This window comes from Haliotis cracherodii, unplaced genomic scaffold (assembly GCF_022045235.1).
Source record: "Haliotis cracherodii isolate W230 unplaced genomic scaffold, xgHalCrac1.p SCAF_1, whole genome shotgun sequence".
In the NCBI taxonomy this organism is placed as follows: Eukaryota; Metazoa; Mollusca; class Gastropoda; order Lepetellida; family Haliotidae; genus Haliotis; species Haliotis cracherodii.
Window position 1 is genome coordinate 9,194,849 of NW_027266264.1, and position 27,921 is coordinate 9,222,769.

At 43.0% G+C, this 27,921-nt stretch overlaps 2 protein-coding genes across 2 annotated transcripts; one reads left to right on the plus strand and one right to left on the minus strand.

Moving 5' to 3' along the window:
* Nucleotides 1-441: 441 nt before the first annotated feature.
* On the minus strand, nucleotides 442-12,505 carry LOC139459496 (vitelline envelope sperm lysin receptor-like). Its single transcript, XM_071240953.1, has 9 exons — nucleotides 12,467-12,505; nucleotides 11,367-11,412; nucleotides 10,338-10,516; nucleotides 7,259-7,413; nucleotides 6,268-6,413; nucleotides 4,783-4,870; nucleotides 4,425-4,578; nucleotides 1,484-1,535; nucleotides 442-959 (listed from the first exon to the last, which is right to left on the minus strand). Exons 1-9 carry the CDS (start codon nucleotides 12,503-12,505, stop codon nucleotides 442-444), a joined length of 1,377 nt encoding a protein of 458 aa, XP_071097054.1.
* A 5,118-nt stretch (nucleotides 12,506-17,623) lies between these two features.
* Nucleotides 17,624-27,917, plus strand: LOC139459503 (vitelline envelope sperm lysin receptor-like). Its single transcript, XM_071240967.1, has 9 exons — nucleotides 17,624-17,680; nucleotides 18,797-18,836; nucleotides 19,631-19,806; nucleotides 20,310-20,464; nucleotides 21,845-21,990; nucleotides 24,185-24,272; nucleotides 25,541-25,694; nucleotides 26,087-26,138; nucleotides 27,658-27,917. Exons 1-9 carry the CDS (start codon nucleotides 17,624-17,626, stop codon nucleotides 27,915-27,917), a joined length of 1,128 nt encoding a protein of 375 aa, XP_071097068.1.
* Nucleotides 27,918-27,921: the final 4 nt, after the last annotated feature.

Below are 27,921 nucleotides of genomic sequence, written 5' to 3' on the forward strand. Positions count from 1 at the left end.
CTGTCATGCAATAGTGACTTTCCGCAGCGAATAGCTGCGTTTGAGACCCCAGCATTCCCGATACCCCCATATACAAGATGGGCACTTCATTCTGTACGACCCGTGAAGATCCCTGTTAGAATAGGTCTTCAGCAACCCATGCTTGCCGTAAAAGGCGACCATACTTGTAAGAGACGACAAACGGGATCGGGTGGTCAGACTTGCTGACTTGGTTGATGATGCATGTCATCGTATCCTAATTGCGCGCACCGATGCTCATGATGTCAATCACTGAATTGTCTGGTCCAGACTAGATTATTTACAGACCGCTGTCATATAGCTGAATGGGGCGTTGAACAACAAACAAACATACTGTACCTTTCAGAGAACCAGTTTCCACACTCACGAGGTGGAACCATAAATAAACACAGCCCTTGGTATCTGATCTCGTTTATTGAGTTACTATGCTGGCACAGATGCGGAATGTCTCCTGTTTGAAAGTACAAAGCTATACAGCGACAGACCCAACGACATTAAGCACAAAAAGGTCAGGGACACAATGGCCGGCCAAGGAAGGATCGGCCATTCCGAGAGGCCAAGGGTTATATCTTCGTTGTTCTGTTTTGCAAATGGTCGGTGTTCATCGTCCACGATCGACAACAGTTGGGGTTGCTCGTCAATTCTCGACGACGGTCGGGGTCGATCGGCCTCTTCGGCCAATTGTGGGGGCAGATCATCCCCATTCGCTAATGGGGTGTGTAGATCGTCCTCTTCGGCCAATGGTGGGGGCAGTTCAACCTCTTTCGCCAAAGGTCGAGCTCGTTCCGTATCTTCGGCAACTGGTAGGGGTAGATCGTTCTTTTCATTGACGAGGTATATTTTGGGCGGTATTCCGAGTACTCCAGCTGGGTGCCTGATCGTGCCCATTTCTCTGCCCACAAGGCTGTAAATGTTGGATTGGACTTTCATGGATACATCGTCTGAAACTGTAAGACATGGCACTGCCTTGTTCTCATCTTGCTTATCCTGCATGAATGTTTATCACAGACAACTTATTTTTTTACGTATTTTTAATTCGGTATGCACCTGCTAAGGGAACGAACATTTTACATTCTGCGGGTGTCCTGAAATATGTCCGTAGACTAGATATTTTTTTAGCCACAGGTGCGAAAACATATGTTTTTAAGCAATTTAACTTTTCTTCAGTATATAACTTATTCATCGGGTTTTCTGTGTACAATATATTGCCTCATTTGTTATAAATATTCTACGAAATTCTATAAAATATTCTTTTATTAAGTAAAATCAGTGTTTGAAACTGCTCACTGGTTGGATTGAGAAAGTAGAGCTATGGTACCGTCGATACCACGGGAGGACGAATACGCCGGGACCGTTTCTATAATTTGGAAGAAGTTGTGTAATACAGGGTATGAGATTAACCTGACGGGCTGGATCAAGACTAACGCCACTATAATTTACGTTTCGAGGGAGACTATGTACGTACATTCTCGAGTTCTAGGAGCATCACGTCTTCGGCGTTCATTGCGACAGGAGCTCTGAAATATAAACATAACCCATATATTGTGTGTGTGTATATACATGTGTTCACACACACACAGAGACACACACACAGAGAGACACACACACACACAGAGACACACACACAGAGACACACACACAGACACAGACACACACACTTTCATATCATGGCCGAAAACTGAAGCGACATGTTTATGCCGCTCTCAGCATTGTTACAATCTCATTAAAATCAGATCTTAGTTCTCGCTACCGCTAACGTCAGACCGACATTGCTCGAACTTTGACCGACCAATGGAATGACCGACAATTAGCCAATCAGAAGGCATATTTCTCGTGCTTTACGGCATTAATTTCAAATTGACAAGCTCTCGATAAAAAAAATTGGAACCTGAACAAAACATTCTGGAATGGCTAATTGATGGTCAAGATTGTATGGATTCAGTCGTTAAGCCCTATACCATCGTTCAGAATACCCCGTGTTAACGTTTTCGAGGTTGCATGATTAGAAAACACATTCCGACTGTCACTTTCATGGTCTGGTAAGCGACGCTCCGATTGGTCGGATGAAAGGTCGTTCAGACGTGACCCCTAATTGGATGTCCTCAGATCTTTGTTCAGCGGTAGCGAGAACTAAGATCTGATTTTAATGAGATTGGCATTGTTACAGCTTTTTAACGGCGACCTGTGAAGGCAAATAGTGAGTGAGTGAGTTGGGTTTTAACGCCGCTTTTAACATTATTCCAGTTATATCACGGCGTGTCAGCTTAATGTGGGAGGAAAGCCCGAAGTGATGCAGGTCTCAGACGTTTACCACTTCGGTGAAACCCAAGAGCACGCGTATGGTGCTGACAAACCTAGAAACATAATTGGGGCGAACCGGGATTCGAACCCACAATCATAGGTTTCTGGCGTGCCCAAGGGACGCAACTCTGCACAGCGAATCGCGGCGCCTTAGACGACTGGGCCACCCGTGCCCCCTTGAAGGCAAATAAGTTTGGGCTAGACAGACTAGTGGTTGATAGCGTCACCAACCATTTACGTCGTCGGGGTATGTCGATATCCATAACGGTACCATCCGATCTCTATCATTCGTTCGGCTCTTACAGACACGTTGGTGTTTTTTCTCAAGACAAACGGGGTGAGTCGTTTTACGCCGCTTTTTGCAATATTCCATCAAAATCACGGTTGGGGACGCAAGAAATTGTTTCACACATTGTACCCGGCATGAGCGAACTTTATAACCACTATGCTAGCCCACCTCCCAAAATGTGGAACGGAATTCTGTTTGCGACTAATTTACAAAACTACGATTCAAAAATCAATTCTTTCAGTAAATGAACATTTATTCGACGCTTCTCCAAGACTATTTAATAGTATGAACAGAAATCAACCTCAAGGGGAGGCAATTTTGAAGCTAATATTGGTTATTAATCATCTTAAGAGCAACAATTTCAACATTTATATCCAAATTATAGTTGCTGGTGTTGTCACCAACGTATTTCCATCAGATTTTGCACCATGCATGATTATAGAGTATTTAATCGGGACCAGTTTACCCATAAATGTACTCGGGCAAAACTTTCATTATAACTTCAAATTTACATCATCTTTCCGAGGCAAGGGGATTAGCTGACTAAAGTCATCATTCGCCCTTTTCCGTAACCTGCAAGAAGACTCGTACCCCTATAGAATGTAATGTGCGAAAATACGACAAGCCAATCAGAATGCGAATAATTTCAAGTTCTTCGTCAAAGAATCACTCAGAAATAATTTTTGATTTTTACATATGTTTTGCAAAATATACCCACGACACGAATGGAATTATGGAATTAAATTTAGGCAGGACTAACGAGTCTATAAATAGTCCAATCAAAAACGCGTAACCATGTAGTTTTCGGTCGATTGTATGATTTGCAGAACATGTGTACCGACAGCTTAGCGTCAACATATTTTCCAAATCTTATGTTTTTAATAAAGGTGCTCACTTGATTTGATGCTTAGCGAAGTGAAAACCGTTTTATTTCAATATAGATCTTGATTATCGATCAGATTGTTTTCACTAGGTGACGCTATTGTATTTGAAGCAAATGCAAGTGATAAGAAGTGGAATCTGATTGTCAATATAGGGACAGAAGGGACATAACTCGTAATAGCCACTGGTGGCGCTACGACCGAGCCCAGTTCGGCACGGGTGGAAACGTTTACAGACAGTTAACTCCCTTGCCTCGTCAAGATGTATTTCCATAGGAAAACAGCCCTTCCAAATATTGCATCCAGCATTAGTTTTCTGACGAAATACCTGTTTTTGTATGCTTATAGGACGAACATTGAACAAGAGAAACCAGCATCGGCACTCATGACATGTTTTTAACAGTTTCAATGGCAACATTGGACTTCCAGCTGCTTCGTCTGCTTCATGTGTTACTCACGTTTGATAGGGATAGTTAGATTTCCATGATACAGTCCATTCTCAAATGTCAACTGTACATTTAAACAGAATGCCATGTAATCCAGTTACATCACTGTGTCGGCTTACTGTGAGCAGGCGGGATTCAGACCAATGGCGTCCCCAAGGGATGTAACTATGCACAGGAAACTGCAGCACCTCCGACAACTTTGTAGCCACCCACCCTCCCGCCAGCCAGCCACCCCCCCCCCCCCCCCCCCCCCCCCCCGCCCTTAACCTCATCCTTCCCTATCACCACCCACCCTCCACCCAGGATGACAGAAATTGTCTTCACACATTGTACCCATGTGGGGAATCGAAACGGGGCCTTCGGAATACATGCGAAAGCATTAACCACAAATGTTAGCACGCCACCCTTCCGCCCTTGAACACCACAGAGAATGTCTGGCTTTCCTTTGCTGGAGTAAATTCATGGATCGAAACGGTAGCGCTAACTCACCCCATCACAACTTGTATTGCACGTTGTGAAGTTGCAGTCAAACTTGATATCCTTATCGTCGCCGAGGTGAAACGAAGTGAAGTAAGGACTGAATGAACTTTTACCAACAGTTGTAAATCCTTGATCCTTCTGGAAGATTATTCCATCTCCACAGCTGTAAGAAAATACATTCAACATATCAAATAGAGTGAAACGGTCAGATCGGGGCTGACTGGCGTTACGTCATGGAGTTCAGCAAGAAGATTGTTGTTTAGCGCCGTACTATAGCAATATTACAGATAATTGACCGCTGTCTGTATATAATGGAGCCTAGTGGTTAAAGCGTTGGCGTTCACAAGATGGTCCACGCTATACATACCCTGCTCGAAGAATCGCATATCTCTCGTTCGAGTTGATCCCTACCACGTCACAGGAAGACGCCCTGAGGCCCACCTCGCCATCTTTACCTATGGGAAACAGTGGGAATTGACATTACTGGCAAACATCTTTACAGTAGCAGCATTTACAACACGTGCAAACAAACATGGAGTGGCCCTACCATTATTACAGATTACAATATAATACTAAACACTTGTTAACGGGGAGTTCATATGTTCTATATATTCCCTGAGTTAAATAAGTTAATATTTTATTTACAAGCACAGCGCTTTCAACACAAATAGATATGACCTGTTGGCTACCAAAACTTGGCATTGTGCATGAGGCGAGGTACTGCAGGCTGGCCATATATGTAGCCTAAGACGATAAATGCAGTCTGGCAGTGATTCACCGGACGGTTAAAGATAGTACTCTTTCCGTTACTCGAGAGTTGACCCACGCACAGCGGCTTGGCGGCTTGGGTCTCTGACGCCTCTGAGATGCTGCCTCGCCATGTCTGGCCTTTCATTTTGATGATGTAGCTGCTGTATTACATCATGGATACAGTCATGTGGACCCACAGATATCCCAAACAATGTAGCCCTGGATACTTGCCACCCTCGTGCGAGAATCGACAGTACAGTCCTTTAATCTACAAGTCTCAAATGTGATTGTAACATTTTTGACAATTCTCCAAAAGATTATAAAAATTCAACAGCAAGATTCATCTGAAAATGACATGCCCCTGATCCCACAGGAGCGAAAGGAACCACATCAGCCTCTAGTTAATACATGGACCAAGTTGGGATGAAAAATCTTTCACAGTGAGCCAGTTATGCTCTGGAGTCGGTAGGAATTCACGCTGTTTTTTTAGGAATATTCTGACAATATTTGTTTGTTGTTTAACGCCGCACTCATTATTCCAGCTATATGACGGCAGTCTTAATATTCGAGTATGAACAGATAATCCAGTGATTAACATGAGCATCGATCCACGCAACTGGGATACGATGACATGGATGAATCAAGTCAACGGGCCTGACCACCTGATGCAGTTAGTCGCCTTTTACGACAAGCATGGGTTGACCAGACCTATTCTGAACCGCAATTTCACGGGTCTGCCAATATGATTTGTTCGTTTGTTGTTTAACGCCGCACTCGGCAATATTCCAGCTATATGACGGCGGTCTGCCAATATGATGCAGCGACTATTTGCATCTGCCCAACACGTTGAACCATGTGTGGACGAACCCGGTTTACAGGGTCACGAGGCAACCTTTAACCTCTAGGAGTCCCAACGCCCAACATGATAGCGCTCCAGACGAGCACAGTATGGGACGATGACAAGTAAACTCCCTGGTAAAAGCCTGCAGCCTACCCAATCCCCATTTTGCTCGGCACGTACAATGCACAAAAATGCAGCAATGCCTTGGCTATGTTGGGCGACCTTGATTCAGAAGCGAGTATAATGTAGTTATCTTCATACCATCTGTTGTTGCCTTGATCTGGATCTTCCTCTGGGCTGGAATATTGGAGTCTAGAGCAAAGCCTTTCACATCCACCAGACCCAGGTGAACCGACGAGGAAAACTGAGGGCCCTTATGGAACTGCAGCTCTGACGGGGCGATAAGTCTAAACATGAAGCAGCGAGTGTGAAATAAATATAGCAATACCAGGATGGCCGGTGTATAATCACGTCTTTACCAGGCAACAAAAGCAAAGCATAAGCGACCTTGCAATTCCATCGGGACACGATTATACAGAACATGACGGAGAGGTGGTGGTGCAAGGGTGTGTTATAACATTTTCAAAAGGGAGGGGTCTAAAATATAAAAATCCTCAGATAATTTTACTGCCTACAACATGCATTTGGTTTAAAAGGAGAAGAAAGGGGAATAGTCTTGACCCCCTGAACGCGACTTCTGGATCCGTCCATTCGGTGGCACCAGGAATGGGCTTGACCAAGTGTGCCCATGTTGGAATCGAACACGGGGTTCGCTCGCTGTAAGGTTGGTTGGTTGTTTAACGCCGCACTCAGCAATATTCCAGCTATATGACGGCTGTCTGTAAATAATCGAGTCTGGACCAGAAAATCCAGTGATTGGGATCGATGACATGTATCAACCAAGTAAGCGAGCCTGACCACCCGATCCTGTTTGTCGCCTTATACTACAAGCATAGTCACCTTTTTACGGCAAGCATGGGTTGCTGAAGACATATTCTACCCCGAATCTTCACGGGCAGTTCGCTGTAAGGAGCGAATGATCATGCTGCTAGCCATGCCCGTTTTGTAGAATCCGTGGGGCGGAACCATTTCTTCTCATTTTTTATCATCTTTACAGCCCAGATTTAGGGGGAAATTGCAATCCAGAATCCACATCCAGAACTTAATATTTGTTGTGTTCTCTTGGCTACACGAAATCCGATGTTTCCTTGATCAGTAATATCCCAACGACTACAGAACTCCGACAACCTACCCGTGTAACGCATCTTTTACGGCGGTCGATCTTACGCCGTAGTCGCCGAACGCACAGGAAACCGCGTATTGTTCTGCATTGGTTATGATAGGACTTCCTTCCTGTCCCCACGCTACGTAAACTGTGGCCGTATACACGGTGGCGCCTTGCCGTCTCTGAAAAATACGTGGTAACGATTTCGGTAAATATGTATCGTCGATCTTGTTATCGCGATTACTCACGCTATAACGTGTGGGTGTGGGTGTGGGTGTGGGGGTGTGGGGTGGGTGGGATGACTTGCCGATGATGTAGGGCATGCGTCAGCTGTCCTCACAGGTGGCGCACATGGTCGATGACGATGAGCAACCGTTCCAGTCACGTTGGCGTCTTAGCGGGATACGCGGCAAAATGTGCACTTCTGGCGTGGGGCATTCCTGAAGCCTTGTTCTATCGGCTTTCGTCTGTCGAGGCATTTTTCTGCTCTGAACGAGGTGGGGGGTGGATGAGCATTTAAAGAACCTGGCTATAGACTATGCACGCGCACAATATAAACTGTTCAACATGTTGCGTTTGCGAGTTTACACATGTGTCATGAACGCCAATTCATCTTGGGTTGTTTGTTGTTTAACGCCGCACCCAGCAATAGTCCGTATGCATGTATATGACGACGGTCTGTAATTAATTGAGCCTGGAACAGACAATCCAGTGACTAAAATGAGCATCGAAATACGCAAATGGGATACGATGACATGCATCAAACAAGTCATCGACCAATGCCACCCGATCCCTTTACAAACATGGGTTGCTGAATACCTATTCTTACCCGATCTTCACGGGTTAATCTTTGGTTCGAACCCGACTGTCAGGATCGAATCCTCACACACCGCAACTGTTATTTACCAATCCCTTCCCCAGACAACTGTTAATGGTAATGTGCATAAAACAGATTGTGTTATTAATGGCTTGTCAAAAGAAACACGAACCATTGAAACAGAAGTATGTACGTTGAGAGTGAGTGAGCGAGTTGGATTTCACGCCGCTTTTAACAGTATTCCAGTTATATCGCGGAGTGTCAGCTTAATGTGGGAGCAAAGCCCGAAGTGACGCAACTCTGCACAGCGAAACGCGGGGCCTTAGACGACTGGGCCACCCGTGCCCCATTAGAGTGTCGAACTTACAACATTCGTACCTGGTGCCAAGCGAGGGAACAATGGGGCAACTGAGGCGCTAACAAACCACTGCTCTTAAGAATCTTTCAAGTGCATGTACAGATTTTACGTCCGTTTACTTAAGTACATGGAAAATATGTAGGAAACATTAAAATGTTGATTCAGATTTTTCTTTCCGAGATAAAAACACTTCCCCCTTGAGTTGCTATGAGACCGGGTGAGGGTTGATACTTCACTCAATACCAGATCACGTGCATTCCGTGCGCCCATTGTAAGATGGGATGTATTCGAGTAGCTGGATGTTGGAGAAAATGGAAGCCTGATTGCTTGAGCTTCCGATGCTATATTTGAGTAGATTTTGTTTGTTTAACGCCGCACTCAGCAATATTCCAGCTAAATGACGGCGGTCTGTAAATAATCGGAGCAGCTACTGCCAGTGGTTGGTTTCAAGAGAATTCTGAATCGTGCATAGGGGCTATATTTTCAAAGATACATGCTTCTAAAAACAATATATAAAAGTTAAACACCCAATTTTAACATATTGATATAGTTAATGTCATTTATTGCATGACAGGTTAACAATTATAGCAATATGAAAAATCGTGTTCTTAAACTTTTGAGTTGTTTAAAGTATTCCTGCTATATGACGGCGGTTTTTAGTATATATTTGTTAACCAGAAATAAATTACGCAATTGTTTCAGTGGTGTTTTGTAAACAAAACGGGGTGAGAAAAAGAATGTCAAAACTCTTTTAAAGACACGTATACCGATATTTAAGATCCAGCAATTCGTGGCTTTATGTACCGAGAATTATCAAAGGCATTTCATTTTCATCCGTGTTGTAAATACTGCTCAGGGGCTACAATGGGAGATAGTGATGGGTCATTACTATCAGGACAACAGCTAACGTAGAGTGGTTTGATTCTCAAATTCTGCAATCTCGAATAGAAACGGTTATACAAGCAGACCGTTCACAATATTCGCCCAAATTGGGAACCCATACACGTCGTCCTGTGTATAATAAACGAACCTGCTTGGTATATTGAATAACATTCCACAAATTATTCATTCTTACAAGCAGATGTTCACATTTCGAAAGGTAGGTTATGGAACACTGATGCAAGGGATTTTTTCTCAGAATATTCAGTTCATGACGGAAAATGTTTGATCAGCGATTAATACTAGTGAGTGAGATAAAATAAAGTCACATCGGCAATATTTCAGCCATATTGTGACTATCAAGGGTTAAACATAACTACATTTAGACTAAATAAAAACCTGCAACGAAGGACAGTAAAATAACTGGACTGATCACAGAAAAAACATCTATAACTAGTATAAAATAATGTTAAAAGGGATAGCACTTTACATAATACATGATACAAACGGGCTAGAGATCGCCAGCAACTGAAGGCAGATCACCACACTAGTGGGGCTGGGACGAGTCCAAATTTATTACCTGGGTACCCGACCCTCCCCGGGGACCCACCGAAGGTCTAAGAGTTTGGAACGAAATGTGTGATTGGGAATTGTTTTACTGCAGCCTGGCAAAAACTATTTAGATCCATATATAGACCATTCAGATCATGCGTACACGGAAGTTGACTGAAGCGTTATCCCTACTCACACATATACAAGTCAAACGAATGTGTTCATCGCGAGAAAGAAATGCGAACTATAGCAGTGTAACCACTGAGCTGCTTGTAATAGCGACTGGTGGCGCTACGATCGAGCCCAGGAATTCCAGCCAAGTTCGGCAAGGGTGGAAACTGGACTTTTAAAGTCAGTTAACTCTTGTTTCGGGAAGATGGATCAACATCTTCAATGCATACCAATGAACAGAAGCAAAGATACCTTCAAAGGTTAACAATACACTGATGGTATCTATTCAAGCACCTTCAAAACAAGTTCTAAATTATATTTCAACTTACCTCCATGACGCAACGAGCGCTGCCATCGTCCTTGAACGAGACTGGCATTATACTATGGGCAGCATCGGTTTTATTGAAAAGCTGCAGACCGTTCTTACATTTGGCCGTTACACGAATGCTCAAGTCAGACACTACCTCAATGATGCCATTTGACTTGCCGTCTCCACAGTGAGCAGAGACTGAAATCATAAAAAGTACGAGGACCAGATTAAATAGTAATTATCTTCAATTTGGTACCATTAAGGTAGTATATTTTCATAAACCTCAATTGCAATTCCAGAAAGAGGTGAGCGAGCTGGGTAGAACGCCGCTTCGAACAGTATTCCAGTTTTACACGGCGTGTCAGCTTAATGTGGGAGGAAAGCTCCAAGTGATGCAGGTCTTGGACGTTTACCACTTCTATGAAACCCATGAGCATATGTATGGTGCTGACAACCTAGAAACAATCGGGATTGGGGGGGGGGAAGAACCGGGACTCGAACCCACAATCAAAGGACGCAACTCTGCACAGCGAACTGCTGCAGAAAAAATGAATCGTTTTCCTGATTAACAGAATGAAAGTGTCTTTAAAAATAGCAAACGTCCATCAATATAACACCAGGAGTAAAATGGGTTTTCAAAATAGTATGCACCCAACCTGCAAATCCGAGTAGCTCTAGTTATCGTACATCGTGATCAGGCCAGTGAAACGATGGTTGTTTATATTCCATCTGAATAACGTCGATCCGTAATCTGGACCAGTCACACCAGTGATTGACAGCATGAGCTAATATCTTACAAAGGAGCGTGGCGGCAAGGACAATGAACCAGGTCATAGTGTAAGTCAAGTACATGTAGTTGAATGCACAAGCCCGGGTTACCGATTCTGTACCGGTTTAGTAGAAGCAAGCCGTGTTCAATCCATTCGGATATTGGGACTCCGGATAGCATTGGCTTCTGGGTTATTACGCGATCGTAACGCCACAATTCACTGTTATTGACTTGATTCGCCAAGATCGCTATAAAAAAGTGGCGTAGGGTGGTACTCACCATCCACGATAAAGTCCGAAGGTAGGCCCTCCACGTACACGGGCACCTGAAATGGGATTTCATATAAACACTAAAGAGGTAAACGTACAGAACATGCGCGACCATCAATCCCGTGCTTCTCGTGTAGGTTTCATATCTGCATTGTCAGGGAAGGGTTATAATCTGGTCGTTGCTGCGTTTTGGCGATTCCAACACTGACACATTTCGTTCCAATTGTAATTGAGCTCGTAACATCACATCAAACCAAAATACCTTGGACCCGCTACTGTCTCAAATCCATAATCTAAAATCCTTGCGACGCCTGGGACCAATCTGAGTAACTGAGATGTAATCGTCACTTGTCGTTTGGAAGCATTGACGTTTGGGACATTTTAACATCAGTGGGGAGAAAGATTTGTAGCAACTCGTTGATAGTTTGCTGCGTATCGTAGCTAGTCCGTGTGGCGACCGAGTAGCCTAGTGGTTGAAACGTTCGCCCGCCATGCCGAAGACCCGGGTTCCCGACAATAAGTGAAGCCCATTTCTGGTGTCCCCCGCAGTGATATTGTTGTAAGCGGCGAAAAACCACATTCACTCACTATACTGTGCGACATTCACTGGTCGCCAATACAAAGACACGATTCATGCCACTTTCAATACAAAACATTTTCTTCAGAAATGTATTATTAGTTTCTAAAGATAAGGTGTCGAGATACCTGCCTCGGCCGCTGTGTAGGGTATTTGTTCTTTAACGCCGCACTCAGCAATATTCCAGCTACATGATGGATGTCTGTAAATAATCGACAATCCACTGATTGACATGAGCATCGATGCTTGCATCAACCAAGTCAGCGCGACTGACCCCCCGATTCCGTAAATCGTCTCTTACAAGCATAATCGGCTTTTACGGAAAGCATGGGATGCTGAATACCTATTCTACCCCGGATTGTAACGGGTTGCCGTGTCGGATAGCAATAGCGGAGCAATACATACGATAGTTGATAGTGCAATGGTTACATAAATGAACGCGTAGATTGCCATGTTAGCCCAACAAACATGCAAAGTTAATGAAAAACAGTTCCTGAAGAAAATCCTAACCAAAGAATAAGAAGACTACTCACAGCTATAGCCAGGAGTAGCCCTGCAACCCACACAGCCATACCTGTCGGAGACACCAACAAATATTACAATCTCTTAAAAAACATATGGACAAGTAGTGGATAATGGAACATTAAGCTCTCTGAACATAACGTCACATGCAATAGAATAGGTATGACTAAACAGGAGTCACTTAAAACTACAAGCATTGTGGAGAAAACCCAGCATGTATTATCACGTGACAATTATGACCACGTAGCAGATTAACACGGGGATTGTGCTTAAATGACAAACGCGCTTTAGTTTTTGTTTTGATTTAATGATTTGTAATTTCTACACCAAAATGTTGATTATGAATATATTTCGGCAAGACTTCAGCCCGTTTACCCCCTAAAAAATATGATTAAAAGGATGAGTGGTAATGCATGCATGCATAAATACATACATACATACATACATACATACATACATACATACATACATACATACATACATACATACATACATACATACATACATACATACATACATACATACATACATACATACATACATAACGTTTGAAAGGTGGGTACCGGCGGAAGTATTTCCAAAGTGTATTCCTGAACAATATCAAAATTTTATCTGTAGAGACATTCTCACTCTTGATGTATAAAAAAAATCTGTCTTACCGAGATCAAGTCAAGACACGCTCTGAGCAGGTCCACGAGGCTTTGAAGCCAAGGGCGGGAAGACCAGTGTTACTCGCAGCCAAAAATCGTGAATTATCATCCAATGAAATTGGCTGTCACAAATAATCACGTTTTTAAACCTATCACTGACACCGTTAGAAAACAGCCATAGGACTTAAAAGCATGTGGCAGCACGTGAATTTGTCAGTCGTGTGCTAGGCAGAAGTGGAAACATTAAGGTAATACGTGCTTATAGACAATTTTGTACAACTTATTTGGATTATTTTTAAAAAAAATGCAATTAATAAGTGTTGTCCGCTTCGTGATAAAATATTCGTCTCCGCAATTGAGGTAATAAATTTTATTTGAAAAATCTGATGTGGTATGGAGTCATGCGTACGGCGTAGGTCGTGTGTCAAATCGCCATGTAATAATAGACATTGTGCACTATTTACAGTCCGTTTGACTCCAAATGAAAACGATGAATTGCAAAATAACACGAAATCCAGAAAAGTGTATGAAACATCAATACGGTACTTGACCATGAATACCCTGTACCCAACAAAATCTGAATTTTGTTTATTTTAAGACCCATGACGGATGAAGTTCTTTAAGAAACTATCATGTAATTTTGTATAGAAATGTGTACATAAGACGTAGGGGGACAAACCGTGGAAGCAACAGCGCAAGCACGGTCTGCACGTGCTACACAGTGACCGTGTTCATTCAATGACAAGATGCGCTACAGATGTTAAACAGTTGATGATCTCTTTAGAAGTGAAGCAGAAAGAGCAAAAGCCTTTTTATGCAATTAATAAATTCTTGAAACGAGCTACAAAAGGTCTTGGTATGTCCCCCTCAGAAACTTAAAAATGTTTAGTCGACGAGATACAAATAGTCAGGCCAAGGAGGTAGGGAACATGTCAAAACCACGCAAGGTTGATAAAATAGACAGTTTTCAGAGGGATCAAGTCAGACGTGCAATTGTGAAACTGCACTCAGAAAATAAGTACCTGTCCCTAAGAATTTTGAAGAAACACCTTGAAACTGACCATGATTTACGTGTACAAAGCACACACTATGGCAGCTGTTGCATACATTTGGTTACAAATACAAAAAGATAACTGGAGAAAATAGGGCTGTGTTGTGTGCACGGTCTGACATTGTTCGTCTCCGAAATCATTACCTTCGTACCATCAAACAGAAACGTGAAGGATATGAGCCCGTCTCCTTAGATGAGACATGGGTAAATGCGTCACACACAGCCAGCAGTCAGTGGTACCCAGTGGTGACTGTAAGGAGTCTGGTAGAAAGTTACCAATGGGAAAGGGTGAAAGACTCATAGTTCTCCATGCTGGTTCTGCTAGTCGGGGTTTTCTCCCAGACTGTGACCTCGTCTTTAGAGCCAAGGCCAAAGACAACAGGGACTACCACACAGAAATGAACGGCAATGTATTTCTGGAGTGGGTGAATGATAAATTAGTCCCTGCTTTGCCTACCAAGTTTCTCATTGTCATGGACAATGCACCGTATCATAGTGTGCAGGATCCAGAAAGCAAGACTCCAACCTCTAATAACCGTAAAGGAGACATGGTTACTTGGCTGCAACGGAGGAACATTACCTTTCCTTCTCGAGCGACGAAACCACAGCTCTATGAAATCATCAAAACTATGAAACCTGACCCCGTGTATAAAGTTGACAGTTACATCAAGGGTCAGGGTCACGCTGTCTTGCGACTGCCACCTTATCACTGCGACCTGAATCCAATCGAGTTGGTATGGGGCATCGTCAAGGGTGACGTTGGACGATCGAACACAACGTTCAAATTACGAGACGTTGAACAACTCGTAAAGGAATCCCTTGGTCGGGTAACAGTAGAAACATGGAGGCGTTGTGTGGCCACAGTCGTTGACGAGAGAGCCACGTTATTGGTCACGAGATGGATTACGGCCAGCAACAGTCCAACCTATAATAGTGGCAGTCGGTCAAGGCACCAGCAGTTCCGACAATGAGATCTATGGCATGAGCGAGTCAGATTGCGACTGAAATTATCATGAGACGGCCCCTCTAACGCTCTGTCATTTCCCCTACCACAGAACGTGCAGTACATGCGTGCTTGCGCTGTGCCTTCCATGGTTTGTCCCCCCCCTACGTGTCATGTACACATTTCTATACAAAATTACATGATAGTTTCTTAAAGAACTTCATCCGTCATGGGTCTTAAAATAAACAAAATTCAGATTTTGTTGGGTACAGGGTATTCATGGTCACGTACCGTATTGATGTTTCATACACTTTTCTGGATTTCGTGTTATTTTGCAATTCATCGTTCTCACTTGGAGTCAAACGGACTGTAGTTGCTATGCGACATGTGTCTTGTGTGTGGCTATACTACAATTATCACCATGACGATTCAATTAAAAACGTTTTGGCCGTATGCAAGCATGTTACCATGCATGCGTCAGGTACAGCACTTTTAGGGTGATTTTCATTTCTGAGTTTGCACGTAAGACGTCTCGACAAAGTGGGCAGCTCGTAATCATGGCTTCAACTCAGATATTTTATGTCCAATCAATGTTCCCTGATATCTCTAGTTCACGATTAGATCCACATTCTTTTATTATGTACCCTATTAAAGTAAAACACCAAGCACTTCGGTTTAATTTGTTAGTTTTTTTGTTTAACGCCTGTCTCTGCAATACTCCAGCAATATGACGGCGGGCTGTAAATACTCGAGTCTGGATCCTATGATCCTATGATCGATATTATGAAGATCGATCCACGCAATTGGGATAGGATGACATGCATTAACCAAGCCGACGAGACTGACCTCCCGGACTGTTGGGTAGCCTAATGGCTAAGGCGTTCGCTCTACACGCCGAGGACCCGGGTTCGAATACACAAATGTGAAGCCCATTTCTGGCGCCCCCCTCCCGCCGTGTTATTCCTCTGGAATACTGCTAAAAGCGGCGTAAAACCACACTCGCTCCTGACCACCCGATCCCATTAGTCGCCTCTCTCAAGCATGGGTTGCTGAAGACGGGTGGTACTTTGAGTATTCCCTGAATATAATAATATAATATAATATAATATAATAGGCGAAACATCATTGGAGGTAGATTTGTCAGCAATATCAGTTCCACGACCCGAACAAACATTGCGAGTGTAAACGTATCTTCCCCAAGTGAAATTGAGCTCATATGGAAGTGATTCGAAGGAATTAACTTATTTGACCCGTGAAGTTTCCGGGTTAGAATTAGTCTTCAGCAACCCATGTCATAAGAGGCGACTAACCTGTTCGCTGATTTGGTTGATGCATATCGTCGTATCCCAATTGGGTAGTCATAGAAACACAGTCGCGTCGTACAAGACCCCCAAATGGGTTTCAGAAGTCCAATTCTAACCCGCATCTTCACGGATACAACAGTTCCATGGGAATAATTCTCAAAGAGAAAATGGTACAACGGAACAATCTCACTACAGGAACAGATACTTTGATTGAACTTGGTGTCATGTTTATGCAGACTTATACAAACCTCTCAAAGGTATACCTTTCCATGTTAACGTTTTGTTTGATGGAACTTCTGAATTGTTCAAAGCCAAAATTTAGTAACGGAAGCGAGAGGTAGACGATCATTTTGACGGAATCGGTCGTGCAGGCCGTAATTGTCGTTCGGAATACCCCGTGTTAGCGTTTTCGAGGTTGCATGATTAGAAAACACATTCCGGATGTCACTTTCATGATCTGGTAAGCGACGCTTTGATTGGTCGGATGAAATGTCGTTCTGACGTGACCCGTAATAGGATGTCCTCCGATTTTTGTTTAGCGATAGCGAGAATTAAGTTCTGATTTTAATTGGATTGATGCTGAGTACACTGTATATTGCAGTAGCTTTGGTTACACGCCCGGCCTGCTTGGGACATTCAGATAGCCATGGTCTGTGGTAGAGCGCCCGCCCAGAGTCCAATCGTATTTAGCACAGGAAAGTGGACTTGATGTTGCAAGGGTGAAAACCGAGACCTTGATTAAAAATAAAGTCAAGTGGACACTCTTGCCCCGGGAAGATGGACCGCTTTATACCAAGACGTTAAAAGATGGTACTTGTTGTTACCCTGCATTAAGGGTCTAAAACCAGGACTGGTTGATTCTAAGTGGGGTATTTATGTTAAACTGTGGCACGGTATCTCAGTGTGCTAGCACTATAAATCACACGTACAAACAAGTGCAATGATCTTGAACGAGTCGTTAAACCCCATTTCATCTCACCTCACCTCTTGTGGCTTTCTCTTATGTACAGTATTGCAGTTCAATTCCACTGTACGTACGTCCGTCCGTCCGTCCGTCTTGTTTTTTACATGCACCCAAGGTATGTTCACAGAATAACATGCATAAAGTTGTGGTTATCCAGACTTGTTGAATTGGCCTTTTTAAATATGTATTTGTTCTCCAATACGCTTGGTTTTGTCATGTAGGGAATGTATAGTAATCACTTGACTGTATTGTAGCAATGGCACCGACTGCTGCCGCCATCACCGTCCTCCCGCTGTCGCTGTTTCTGTTTCCGGTATGTCACATTCCCGTGTCTTCTCCACTTGGGGTTCCGGGGTAGTGAGTGACCGCTTGTGGTCTCGTGGATAGAGCGTCTGCCTGGAGAGCGGAAGGTCTTATTCGATCCCTGGTCGCGTCATACCAAAAAGACGTTAACAGGTGGTACTTGTTGTTTCCCTGACTGGCGCTCAGCATTAAGCTTAAAACAAGGACTGGTCGGCTCCTTTGTCCGAAGTGGGATATTTATGTTTAACTGTGGCATGTTATCTCGTTGGGTTAGCACGTGGATATATAAGTGCAAACACTTGAACGCGATGTGAAACCCCATGTCACCTCGCCTTACGGTTAGATCTATTCTACTCAAAACAAGAGTCATCAGAAAGATGACATATACCCCTGGCAGTTGTCTGTAAAGTAACCACTAGTAAATGTGCAATTCTGTATGTAATAAGTCAACAGTTGAATGTTCTTTAAGAAGCATACATTGTTTACCCACTGAATGGTTTTCGAATTCTTGCCCGGAAATGAACCCGGTCCCCAATTGAGTCTAGGTCCAACTTCCTTCCATAAAAATTGTAAAAAATAAATATCAAAAGGCACCACTTCAGTATGTGCCTGATAGCCTTTCCAAGATTCGATCAAATACACTGAAGGGTTTTCGAATTCTGCCCCGGAAAAGGAAATGATTACGGACGGTCAGACAGACTGGCTGATCGCTATATCCCCCCGCATTATATGCCGGGGGGGGGATCAAATATATAATAAATAAATTAAGGACCACTCTATTCTTTCATATTTCTTCAGAGGGCACGGGAGGCTCACTCGTCTGAAGCACAGCAATTCGCTGTGTAGAGTTGCGTCCCTTGGGCACGCTAGAAACCTATGGTTGTGGGTTCGAATCCCGGTTCGCCCCGATTATGTATCTAGGTTTATATAGCTCGTGGGTTTCACCAAAGTGGTGAACGTCTGACTTGCATCACCTCGAGCTTTCCTCCCACATCAAGCTACACGCCCTGAGCGTAATTCTGTCTGTTCAAACCCCAACTTACTGACACTGCAGCCCTAGCTGTACTGTGTGAATATATAGGAGAAACAATCGTGTACTCGACTTTCTATGTTCCTGATGTTTCAGTGTCTTTTGGTGGCCATTCCTCACAAGTTCGTATTGGAGGGTGAGTTTAATCGTCATTCTTCATAATCCAATCGGGGACAAGTTGTCCCAGTCGTCTAAGGCACCGCAATTTGCTGTACAGAGTTGCGTCCTTTTGGAAACGTCAGAAACTGATCGGGCTTTCGATTATGTTTCTATGCTCGTGGGTTTTACCAAAGTGAGGGGCGTTCGGGTAGCCTGGTGGTTAAAGCGTTCACTCGTCACGCCCAAGACCCAGGTTCGATTCCCGACATTGGTACAATGTGTGAAGCCCATTTCTGGTGTCCCCCCGCCGTGATATTGCTGGAATATTGCTAAAATCGGCGTAAAACCATACTCACCAAAGTGGTAAACATCCAAGACCTGTATCACTTCGGGCTTTCCTCCCACATGATTCCAACACGCCGTGATATTGCTGGAATACTGTTAAAAGCAGCGTTGAACCCGACTCACTCGCTCATAATCCAGTCAATAAGTACAAACTGAATCCAGGTAGGAATAGCAACCCATACTTGTCGTTAGAGGCGACTGACGGCTCGGGTGGCCATGCTCGCGTGGATCGATGCTCATGACGTCAATCACATGATTGGCTGGTCCAGACTCTATCATTTAGACCATCATATTGCTGAGCGTGGCGTTTCACAGCAAACAAAACTTGACAGCCGGAATTAGATAATAAACGTCGGTAATCACCTATTTTTGTAAGTCGCCTCTCTCCACTCGCACATCAATTTCTCAATAGTACAGGTATACTCATAAGCCTTTGCTTATGTTGAGTAGTTGACACTCTCATCCAAACATATCTTGTCTTGCCAGTGCTCCCGGAGTGTGGTCCTAATGTGAAGAGTGTAGCGAAGGTCAAGATCGTCACCGATCTGCACGTGACGGGCTTTGCCAGATGTAAAGATGGCAAGAATTACAATTTCCAAACCATGAACAACGTGAACCACGAGCTGAATGTCTCGTATACGGGAACTGGCTGCGTCTTCTTTGTAAGTGGCAACACGAAGCCAAACTGTTGTCCATGTCTATTCTTTTATTCCATTCTTCTCGCAAACACTCTCATGTGGTCTGTGGGCCGTTCAACAACAAACAAATCATATAGTCAGGACTCGTGAAGATCAAGGGTAGAATAGGTCTTCAGCAACCAATGCTTGTCTTAAGAGGCGACTAACGGTCTCGGGGGGGGGGGGTCAGGTTCGCTGACTTGGTTGATGATGCATGTCATCGTATCCTAATTGTGTAGATCGATGCGCATTATGTCAATCACTGGATTGACGTGATTATTTACAGACCGCCGTCATACAGCTGGAATATTGCTGAGAGCGGCGTTAAATAAACAAATTGCATGGTGTGTTGTTCGTAACGGTATCTTCAGACAATCAGTTTTTTCTTTGAAATAATAACATTCAGGGCGGCAACTTTCTTTGACCCTTCTGTGTTTTGTCACAATTGATGACTAGGAGTACAATTTTTTACTTTTTTAATATAACAGAAAATGGGCACACCTAATGTGTTTACCATCCCCATTTTCATCCAATGGGGGTCGCCCGAAAGTCCACTACAGACAAGTGAGGAACAGTACCAAATCACATGTACCTTCGACAAGAATGGGGAGAGTAAAAGTGAATTCAAGATCATTACTGAAGCGTGAGTAACTTGTCTTGCTCTCTTGCTCATAGCTGGAACATGTTGATGGCGACTTTAAACAACAAACATTGCTGGATAATTTGCTTAGCTTATGTTGAAAAGGATGGTCTTGCCGTCCATTGGTCGGCTCTGCACGGGAGTCGCGAGATTTGTCTCCAGCTGGCGAAATGAAGATCCGGTGGCCAGAACAAGCCGACTGGCCGCATGACAACCTCAATGTTTCACCAATCTCATTAAAATCGGACCTTAGTTCTCGCTACCGCTAAAAGATTTGAAGACATCCCATTAGGGGGCACGTCAGAACGACCTTTCATCCGACCAATGAGAGCGTCGCTTACCAGATCATGAAAGTGACAGTCGGAATATGATTTCTAATCATGCAACCTCGAAAACTTTAACACGGGGTATTCCGAACGATATCAGCCATTCCACAATGGTTTTTTTTATTAGGTTTCAAATTTGTAATCGAGAACTTGTCAAAATATGTTTCGAAGCGTAGTCGCCAATTTGAAATTAGTGCAGTTAAGCACGAGAAAGCTGCCTTCTGATTGGTCATTCTACTGGTCGGTCAAAGTTCGCAAGGTCGGTCTGACGTGACCCGTAATGGGATGTCCTCAGATCTTTGTTTAGCGGTAGCGAGAACTAAGGTCTGATTTTAATGAGCTTTAATATTTCACGGGTTTGCTTGCACAACATAGTATTACCAGACCGAAAGACGGGGCGGGAGGGTGCTTATAATGTCAACCAATAGTTAGCCTCGGCTGCGCTGTTTTGTATAGCTGGAAATTTGACCTAAACCAATACTTCACCATATGTGTCACGGTCCGATGATCGACGGGTGAGTCCTTGGTCCAAAAGTATTGTCTGCATCCGGGTTCCCCCGATTTGTGGGGTGGTGGGGTAGCCTAGTGGTTAAAGCGTTCGCTCGTCACGCCGAAGACCCGGATTGTAACCATTCCCGACATGGGTACAATGTGTGAAGCCCATTTCTGGGGTCCCCGCGATACTCACTCCCGATTTGTTAGGGCCTGCGGCCTCTACGGTCCTTCCTCCTCAAACATTTCACCAATTAGAAGTCATGTTCAAATGGTGTTCAGTAATTCAGCAAAACTTGAAAACTAACTTTGTATTGTCTAATGTCTTGAATGTATGTAATGCGCACTGCAGCAGAATCCGTATTTTATTCCTTAAGGTGAGACCGCCGACTTACAAGGCGAGATCATGTCGTATAATTAAAGTCTAGTTTCTATTCTTTTACCTGTGTTTTTTCAGCTTTTTTATCACAGGTGGTATACAGGGTGATTGGAGGAAAGGTGTGAAATGATAAAATGTTCATTTATAATCAGTATCTCCTTTCTGAAATTTTGGTTACCTTCTCAGACTTATCGCCCCACGGGAGATCCAGACAAATCTTGGGCCATTGGCCAAATCTGGATATACACTGGAAATGACGGACGTACTTGGGAATGAACTCCCGAGCACTGTAGACATCGGGAGGATGGTGAAGCTAACGGCAAAGTCGGATGGTAAGGCATTTTTCTATCCCTTGGTTGTAAACCGCCTCCGTGGTCTAGTGGTAGAGCGTCCGCCTGGAGAGCGGAAGGTCCGGGGTTCGATCCCCGGCCGCGTCATACCAAAAGACGTTAAAAGATGGTACTTGTTGTTACCCTGTCTGGCGCTCGGCATTAAGGGGCTAAAACAAGGACTGGTCGGCTCGGAGTCAGTATACTGTGTCTGAGTGGGGTATTCATGTTAAACTGAGGCATGGTATCTCAGTGTGCTAGCACTATAAATCGGCATCAGTCCGGACTAGTATAAGCAGCCACACAAACACACGCGTACATGCACGTCGCTATATAAGTGCAATAATCTTGGACGCGACGTTAAACCCAATTTCACCTCACCTATCCCTTGGTTTTAGATGTCCCCCAAAACTTAAGTGATATACAAAACGAGTCGTTGGTCACAACTATAGGCCATGATATTTTACGTTTTTCATGACAATTAGTACCCTTCAATGACATACATGGATTTTATTCAATTCTAACGTTGGTTATTCGACCAGAATGAAGATGGATATCAAGACAGTGTTGTCTTGTATTCTGTTGTATTATTAAACATCGGTGCCACCTCATCTTAAGAGTCATGGCTTGAAAGTCCCCGTCTTTCTGGTACAAATTGGTTCGGCAAATCGTTCCTCTTATTCTTACGTTTGAAGTTTAGTCTTTGTCAAATACTATCCCACGCCCCATCTTCCCGAGGCAAGAGAGTTAACTGACAATAAAAGTCCAGTTTCCACCCTTACCGAACTAGGCTGGGAGGTACAACTTCTTCTATTCAATATCAGTACATTTTGCTGTTTGTTTACTCCCAAAATTTAACTAGGACTGAGACTCTTGTAATCTTTCAAGTTTCAGTTTTGCAACCTTTTTTTCAGAATTGCTGTTGAAAATGTGTTCACAAATGTGTGATGAATATAAATAACATGGTGTTGTCCTAATTGGAAAAATGCTACTTTTTGTCCTGTGTAAAAAGTGAATTCAGGAAGCGCAAGACCAGCTTGAAAGTGTTCGTCCCATCAACTCTCATGTTCGCTACATATTGTTGAAAATGCAGGAGGAATGTTGCTTAGTTCATAATGTTGCTATTATAACTAAGTTATTTAAGTGCGATCATTAAAATGGTTAAAGATGTGAGTTATAAATATTTAACATTCCCTATTCAAAAATTAATATTTAATTTGGTTAAATATTATAACCGGGACGGTTTTAGACCTATGCTATAAATTGGAAGGATTGTTTTTAAAGCGCAGACTGAGTGACATATTTAAATTGGTATTATTTAAACATATTGATTAAAAATATCTACCAGTCGGATTATTCCGGTACTTTAGTTTTTCGTATAAGGAGTCCGGCGTCCATTGAGTGAAGTTTGAGCCATTTAGTATCAAGTCACAAAATATTCACAAAGGGTATTGATAGTTTTCTTTGGATATTTAATGTATTTTTGGACCCACTGGAGTAATCTATTTGGTATTTTTCACACCCTAGCGCAGATATTTTTAAAATGTTACCTAAAATGCTGTTTCAGGCGACTTATAATTTATCTGTTCTGAGTGTGCAACATGGCGCATGAATTCAGCGATACACGTCGAAATAGGAGATAACACCTACTGTTCTGTAAATGGATGTAGTCCCACTAAAGAGTACATACCTCTTATTTTAATTTGTAACCGAGCGCTTTAGTTATAATGGATTATAGGCAGACATTTTATAGATCGATATATACGCTATCGCTGTATTCATACGCAGTTTTTGTGTGAAAAGGCTTTGTAAAAGGTTTCAGTAGGAAATAGGCCTCTTTCCAACCACATAATGAAGCATTCTTCAATGTCATGGTAGAATATAACAATAGGCGAAACATAGCACCTTTTTTATAGTTCTTCACTGAAGTATTGTTCGTGTTGTGGCAGTGAATACTGGTAGGCAAGTTGGGTCGTTTTGCAGTGTTATAAATTTTACTATTGTGGTTTTGAAATTGTTCATGTATATTTGTACCCAAGTAACTCAAAATTCAGTAATGGAGGTATTGTTTGCTTATTTTACGCTAACCGGAGGTCTGACGAGTTTGTGAAAAAGAGGGTAAGTTGTGACCTTTCCATTGCTTCATAATGTAATAACCTCGCCATAACTATTGGTGATGGCCATTTGTCTGCCACAGGACGGGAGGGGGAGTCTGGACTCAGAGCGCTGTCATGCGATGTCGTTGGGGTCAAGACTACGAAGAGATACGCCATTTTAAAAGCTGGGTAAGCTATGGAAGTTGAATTCGACAACCTTCAAGAGAAAATGAAAAGTATATTCTGAAATGGGATGAAAATATTAAACACAATTCATGTAGCCCGTCAGTTAGTCTCCGCAGTGCAAAACTGTTTGAAAGACTTTGCAGACGATTGACATATAAAGCTGAAGATGTATGCTTTAACTTTAAAAATTAGTTTAGACTTCAACAATATAGATTCATTGGCTTTTGTTTTATCGGCGCAGTATTTCAGCTATATGACGGCGGTCTGTAAATAGTCTGGATCAAACCATCCAGTGATTAATATCATGAGCATCCATCCACGCAATTCATATACGATGACATGCATCAACCAAGTCTGTGAGCCTGACCACCCTATCCCGTTAGTCGCGCCGTATGATAAACACGGGCTGCCGAAGACTTATTCTAGCCCGGATCTTCACGGCTTGATTCATTGGTAGAGTAGGATCCAGGTCCAATGCGTGTTTCAACTGCATTAAAAGAACACTCGTTTGGTTACATTTTATTTATACGTTAGTATGATCGGTTGATCCTGTGAAATAATCCTGCGCCGAATCCATAACGCAGCCATTTTGTTTTTACCTTGTCGGTACAGTCGAACCAGCTTTCTAGACAGGCCGTTCCCAGTTTGTCTACAAATCTCAGAACACAAAACAACTCCACAACAACCTCAATGACATGTATCGTAACTGATCATGGTATATCTGAATATACCATATAGAGTAAACTACGGTTATAACGAACTCAAAGGGATCACTAATTTCAGTTCTTTGTAACCCTAGTTCGTTATTAACATATATACAGCATATATATATACAGCAAATGGCTGGGACAAAACAAAACAGTGCGTGTTCGTTATAAACGTAGTTTACTGTACACTTAACAATGGCCACGCTTTACGGTATGGAGGCTATTTTCAGAATTGAATCAAACTGAGACATCGTCTGTCATTCGAGTATTAATCAAATGCCAGATCAGTATTGAATTGCTTTATACAAATATAACAAATGTTTTATACAGATTCTCTTACTTTTTTGGATGAAGTCCCTTCCATACGAGAATCTGTTCTTTAACTAAGAAAATGTTATCACAAATATAACATTTGTTACATTTGACTACTTTCTCAATGGCATTGTTTTTATAATACAAATAGTTTAGACAGCGTAGGTTTTTAAATAACGCCTATCAAACTGTTTGAGCGTGCTTGTTCGCCCATTAAAGGGTGCATGTGTACTGTCGGGTTGTGGGTTGCAGTTGCGGTGACGGCATAATATTCGACCAGAAGGCAGGGTTCACGACGAAGGGTCTGACATCGGTCAGCCCATACTTTGCCTCCTTCAACCTCTTTAAGGACGAAGAACTGTTCTTTGACTGCAACTTCACGCTCTGCAAGAAGGCTTGTGATGGGGTACCGACAAAATATATCTTTTGAAAAATTCCATGTCATCCCAGTAGTTCTGTTTCATTTTCACGCTTATGAAGATGACAATTTCATCTTTCACGTTGAGGGGCGGTCGGGTAGCCTAGTGGTTAAAGCGTTCGCTCGTCACGCCGAAGACCCGGGTTCGATTCCCGACATGGGTAAAATGTGTGAAGCCCATTTGTGGTATCCCCCGCCGTGTGATGCTGGAATATTGCTAAAAGCGGCGTAAAACCATACTCGCTCTTTCACGTTGATAAACATTACGCATTATTGCGTCCTTTGTAGTTTGCACAGTATATGAACTATTGTTTTGAGGAAGGTAAAAGTATAAAGAATTTGTCTATTTGGAATAGCCTTTATTCTTTTCATGACCTCAGAGTTCCTGTGCTACCGCTCGCCGGAAGAGATCCATGGATAATCATCTGTCTGGTAGGTATTTCACCCATTGTTAGTAATCCTTCAGGTTACAGGGCCTGAATAGGAATATGAATAGGCCCAAACACCCGCGTATTGCAAGGGAGAGCTTAATAGAGATAGTGATGTCAGTGTGACATTACATTTTTTTTCTATATATTGTCACCGTATCCCACCGAGAAGTTGACGGTTGCAGGGGTGGCCGAAATTGTTTTTGTTAAAAAATCAAACATTTAGCATTTCATTTTGTGAGTGAGTTGGATTTGACGCCGCTTTGAACAGTATTCCAGTCATATCACGGCGTGTCAGCTTAATGTGGGAGGAAAGCCTGAAGTCTCGGACGTTTACCACTTCAGTGAAACCCACGAGCACAGGTATGGTGCTGACAAACCTAGAAACATGATCGGGGCGATCCGGGATTCGAACCCACAATCATAGGTTTCTGGCGTGCCCAAGGGACTCAACTCTGCACAGCGAACCGCGGCGCCTTAAACGACGGGGCCATCCGTGCCCCCTTTCATTTTAATAAGTTTACTACAGTAACTTTCTCATTTGGACATGTTTTAAACTATTTAAAAGACGACCCATGATATTTTTTGCTGTGGCCGGGATTGACGTGAAGTCTAATTTCTAAAAATTGTTCATTTGGTGGGTTTATTTTTTAAAAAGTGGATCCCAAAAGAATTGTTTTGAGGGTTGTTTTTTTAGAAATGTTGTCTTGAATAAAAAAGACCTGCAAAGAATGGTAAAAAACAAGTATTCATTTCATCAGATAAATTCTTTTCAATAACATGGTTATTCCGTGGACAGTCTTATTATTTGAAAAAAAACCTTATTGTTCATAGTCTCGCATGGTCTTCCCATAACTTAATGCTTATATTTTCATCCAAGTCTGCGAAGCTCTTGACACAATCACTGGGCCATTTGCTAGCTCATCCATATTGGGATTTTAGGGCAACTGTCGAAACAAAATGCCCCTATGTTTGATGGAGCCGCAGACATGGGTTTTTGGTTTTGCTGTGACCTTGCTGGTTGTACCTCACAAACAAGGTTGGACTGGTCCTCGCTCACATATTTGAAAATTGCAAGACAGGGCATGAATTGAGATCTGAAAGCCAGGACAGGTTTGTGCAACAGTCCCTTCTGGAAAGACCCGATTGCAAGAACTGCTGCCATACCCTTTCCAGTGTTGCCCCTATGGGGATTCAGAATAGGTCCCGAGGACACAATGATTGTCACAGTACTGAGCATCCGAGCATCTTGTAACTTGAGCGAGTTAAACTTTAACATCGCATCGGCATTATTTCAGCCATAAAGCGACGTTTGGATTTTGGAGTTGGACCTGTCGGAATCTTACTTGGTGTAAACTGTTGCTCAAGTTATCAACCACTGCCTGTCTACAGTCATTTACATGCATATGTGACAGTAATAATAACATTCACTCACTCACCCACCCATTGTTGTGTGGCACGATAGCTCAGTTTGAAGAGCCGTGTTGACTACATATACTCTTGATGTAAAATTATTTTTCCAGGAGAACGTGTCGAAGACATTGCCTCTAACGCTGTCAACGTGCAAATGGATGACTCGGTAGTTAAGATCACGGAGATTCCTGGTCCTGCCGAGCGCCCCTCTCCTACGGGTGATCTATATTGGAGGGTTCTAGCGACCATGCACTGGGAGTATGCGATGCTGTCCCTATCCTTGACAATCACATTTCTGGTCGTTATATTGGTCGTCAGGTCTGTTTCAACCAGACCCATTGCAAAGGAACCAGACATTAAACCAACTTAACACT